This window comes from Hipposideros armiger, unplaced genomic scaffold (assembly GCF_001890085.2).
Source record: "Hipposideros armiger isolate ML-2016 unplaced genomic scaffold, ASM189008v1 scaffold_54, whole genome shotgun sequence".
In the NCBI taxonomy this organism is placed as follows: Eukaryota; Metazoa; Chordata; class Mammalia; order Chiroptera; family Hipposideridae; genus Hipposideros; species Hipposideros armiger.
The window spans coordinates 1,240,650-1,245,010 of NW_017731404.1; the positions used below are offsets into that span (position 1 = coordinate 1,240,650).

The window sequence follows — 4,361 nt, forward strand, 5'->3', positions numbered from 1 at the left end:
AACCACCTGAGCTAACTGGCCGCCCCTGGACTTGCTTTTGAAAGTGTTTTATTTGAATTAAAATGTTTTCCTTTAAAATTACTTTTCTTTCCTTAGTAAAGAATAGATAGCATACTACTATGTGTTTGGAAGCAGTTCCTTCTGCTATATCTTTTGCTGGTCACCTTTTAAAGTACTTATCCTAATTTTAAAATGCACGTTTTGTTTCTTGGGTATTTTTGTTTGTTTGTTATAGCTCTCCTCCTGCTTGGTTTTATTATCAGGTAGTTATTTAAACATCGTATGTTTCCCCTGGGTCAGGCCCTGAGAGAAGAATTACTTCGGCTCTTCATTGATGGATTTATTTCTTAATTACACAAACTCCATGTCTCTTAAAATACCCATTTTATATTTACAGGAAGAAGAAATGTTTCGTCCAAATATGTTTTTCCTCCTGTTGCTTCCGCCTATTATATTTGAGTCAGGCTACTCATTACACAAGGTAAGGCACACGTTAGGGTTTTCGGTCTGGGTGGCTCCCCATGTTGGTAAGGCAAGTTCCTTAGAGGCTTGGATGTTAATTTTGCAGTGGTGGCTCTGTGTGAGGGAACAACCCCGGGCGTGCGTGGTAGAAGCTGGACCAGACTGCCTGACTTGTGGAGAGGAGCAAACATGGTCAAAGGGCTGCTTGAATGGTTTCAGCAGCGTGGCTTATTAATCTAGTGTTTTCCATAGACGTGTGCTTTGCCTAGGAGTATGGCCAAAGTGATTGTAAGTGGTACATGGACGACATATTGACACTTCTTGTTGGACACAGACTGACACATGTAAAGAGGAGAGACTGTGTCCTGAGTTGACAAGGACATGTGCCCCGGGCCCTTTGAGTCTCTCAGCTCAGCATGTGGGGCCTTTCTCCATCCTTAGGCCTATTCATCCTGTAGGGTCCCCCGTCTCAGTGCCCTGCCCTCAGCCTCAACTCCCCGCTGAGTTCCCTTTACCCTCCAGTCTCAGTCTCTTTCCAGCCTCTCCCTGGCTCCGCTTCACCTTACCAGGCTGGAGCCCATCCTTCCACCCGGGCTTCCAGCTCCCCTGGCCCATTCACCGAGCCCCGTATTGTTCCACCCATTCTGGGCTCCCCAGCTCCTCGCAAGAGCGGCATCACGGGCCCCTGCCCGGCTCCCCGCTGTGCCTTGTCGTGTCTGATCTGTGCCCTCCAACTTCCGGTGGGACTCTGCCTGAGCAGGGGCCACTTTTGAACATGTGAGCTCCTTGCCTGTGAGTTTTCTTTAAATATAAATGTATTTAAGTTTTAAAATACAAACATGATTCAACTTAAATTAAAATGCTAGTAATACAAAAGTTTTTCTGTGAATGTGATAAAAAATGATGAAGTTGGGAAGGGCTAACCTTTGGCTTAACTCTCAGAGAGAGGAAGGAGCCTGGACTTTTTGGAGCCAGAGACCTGGATCTAGTCATGTGCTGCCCCCTACAGGTTCCTTTTGGGTAGAGCAGAAATAAAAATAAAAAAAACCAAAACCCTACTTCTCAGGTTGCTTTGAGAGTTACTTGAGATGAAGGAATGTATGCAAAGCATTACCCACCACATTAGAGGAATGGTAGTGCTTCTTGTTATTAATAATAATATCAATTATTAGTAAGATTAACATGACTAGTTAGTATTATGAGCAATAACATTAAACTTGAGAGTTAAATTTGTCAAGAGAGTTTTGGTTAAAACATACAAATTAAATCTTTAATTTTTCACCTGGGTACTGAAACAAAAATATTCTAAGTTCAGTCCAGATTTTTTTTTAAGTTGTTATTTTATTGTGCATCTATCCAAAGAAAATGTGAAAAAGAAGTTTAAGGTAAAAAAAATAAATTCTTATAAACCATTACTGACATCAAATAATTGTTAAAAAGAAAACAAGCAAGAAGGAATTGAAGGTCAATGTCTTTCATGCTTTCATTTCTTTCATTTCGTAAATAAATCTTAAAAGGACTATAAGCAGATTACAAAAATATTTCAAAACAATGCTGAGGAAATTGATTTGATTTGACTTAAAAATCACACACTTTGATTATTGTGTTAAAGCATTATTTTCTAATTTTTTGAAGGGAGGAGAAATAAATGTGTTCAAATTTGAGGGAAAATAATAGTTTCTTAGAAAAACATTTTGAAGGTGGCTTTCCAGCAGAAAACATGACAATTTATATGAAAGGGACTAATGTGAATTGGAAATGCGAATTCAGAGACTCTCCACTTCCTACCCTTCCCCAAAGAAGATAGGAAGTCAACTTTGAATGTTTTATTTTAATGTTGCTATATTTGCTAATGTAAATTTAGACTTGGAATAAAATTTTCAGTAACACTATCCTAAGTTGATATGCATCAGGTAGGCAGGTATTGGCTCTTTAAATTATTAATATCATACAAAGAATAAAACATTAATTATGTCCAAGAGAAACAGATAAATTTGTTTTATGTAGCAAAGGGAAGTCCTTGTGGTATGTGGTAACTCGAATTTGGGTAAAATTTCAATATCCAGATTAATAATAACCAACTAGATATATTTTATCAGAATTAGTTCCCTATAAACATGCCAAGACTAATCTATTTTTAAATAACAAAATAAAGCAGCTTTTTGCAAAGAAAAACTCATAGATGAAAGCCTTTTGTTTAGGAAAAACAAATCATTGTGTTTACCTGGAATTATTTTATTTTATTTTATTATTTTTATTTATTTATTTATTTTAAGTGTTTTTTTTTTTTTTNAGTATTTTCTATTTTTTTAGTGGCCCTATTCTACTTTCTGTCTTTATGAATTTACCTATTCTAGGTACCTCACATAAGTGAAATCATACCCTATTTGGCCTTTTGTGTCTGGCTCATTTTATTTAGCTTGTTTTTAAGGTTCATCCATGTTGTGGCATGTATTAGAATTTCCTTTCTCTTATGGCTATTCTGTTGTACTTCTATACCGTGCTTTGTTTATCATTCGTCTGTTGATGGACTGTTGCGTTGTTTCCACCTTTTGGCTATTGTGAATCATGCTGCTATTGGTATATTATGTATGCATTTATTTTAAAGGAAACATCATAACATGGTTTTAAGTGGAAGACCAGCATTGTTTTTATAAATAAATACGATAAAAACAAAGTCGTACCTATGCCTGCTGAAGCCTCTGAGGTCAAGCCTGTTCTGTCAAAATGGGAGATCAGCACATTGGAGAGAGGCTTTACACACGGTGGCACCAACCTGATGTGTCTTTGACTTAACTGGGATTAAAAAAGAATCAAAAGAGGCTGACTTTCTCAATCTGCAGGGTCAGCGGCATTTGACGCACACTGCTCAAGTACCACCTAAAATCCCTCAGACTATTTGGGGGGAGATAATCACCAAAAGGAACCAGGTTTTTCTCTAACACTATTCATTGTAAGGTAGTGTATGCATGTCTTGTGGCTGCTATAACAAGTTACCACAAACTGAGTGGCTTAAAACAACAGAAGTTTCTTCTCTCATAGCTCCAGAGGCTAGAAATCTGAAATGAAGGTGTTGGCAGAGCCGCACTCCCTCTAGGGAGTGAAACCAGGCGCTCTTCCAGCTTCTGGTGGTCCCAGGCCTGCCTTGGCCGTGGCAGCATAACTCCTGCCTCTGCCTCAGTCCGTCTTCACGTGGCCTTCTTCCCTGTGTCTGCGTGTCCTTTTTTCTCTTATAAGGACATTCTGATTGGGTTTGTGGCCCACCCTCATCCAGTATGATCTCATCTGGATTCTTCCCTTAATTACACCTGCAAAGACCCAATTTCCAAATGAAGTCCCATTCTGAGGTGCCAGGTGGACATGAATTGGAGCTGGAGGGCATGGCAACCCACTGCAGATGGGCTCTCCTTTTTCCCAGGGGACAGTTAGTTTCTGAAACTCCAAAAGAATCTATGCAATGGCTCCAGGCACAGAGCCTGACACTTGGTTGCCCTTCAAAACCCGAGAAATCAGCCCATTTCTTTTCGCAGGGTCCCATGATCTGGTAGTACAGGCGGTTATTTTAAGACTTAATGAGGCATTTTCAGAAGTCATCATTTGCTTCTATTTTGAGCCTTTTTTGAATATTATTTTGGTCTTTATGGTTAACAGCTGTACATTTGTGAGACTACATTTAGTGATTCTTTTGAATAGGGATTTTGACAAGAAATCAGACTATCAAGATTGTGGCATGGCAATTTTCCTATGAAAAAAGGGCCTGATTTTGCAGTATTTAATAGACTGTGCGTTATATGTAGTCATTTTGAGCTTGAAGACCAATATGTATTTTCCCCAATCCACCAACAATGATAGAGATATAGTAATATAGAAAATGAATGTATTATTTCATCCTCAAAAAA

At 38.8% G+C, this 4,361-nt stretch overlaps 1 protein-coding gene across 2 annotated transcripts in view; it reads left to right on the forward strand.

Annotated features, from left to right (window-relative positions):
• Window positions 1-4,361, forward strand: part of SLC9A8 (solute carrier family 9 member A8) — a 72,128-nt gene that overhangs the window by 24,512 nt on the left and 43,255 nt on the right. For both annotated transcript variants that reach the window (XM_019640939.1, XM_019640937.1), the window contains one exon: window positions 398-481. In XM_019640939.1, the coding sequence (XP_019496484.1) occupies window positions 398-481 (84 nt within the window). The remainder of the gene's footprint in view (window positions 1-397; window positions 482-4,361) is intronic.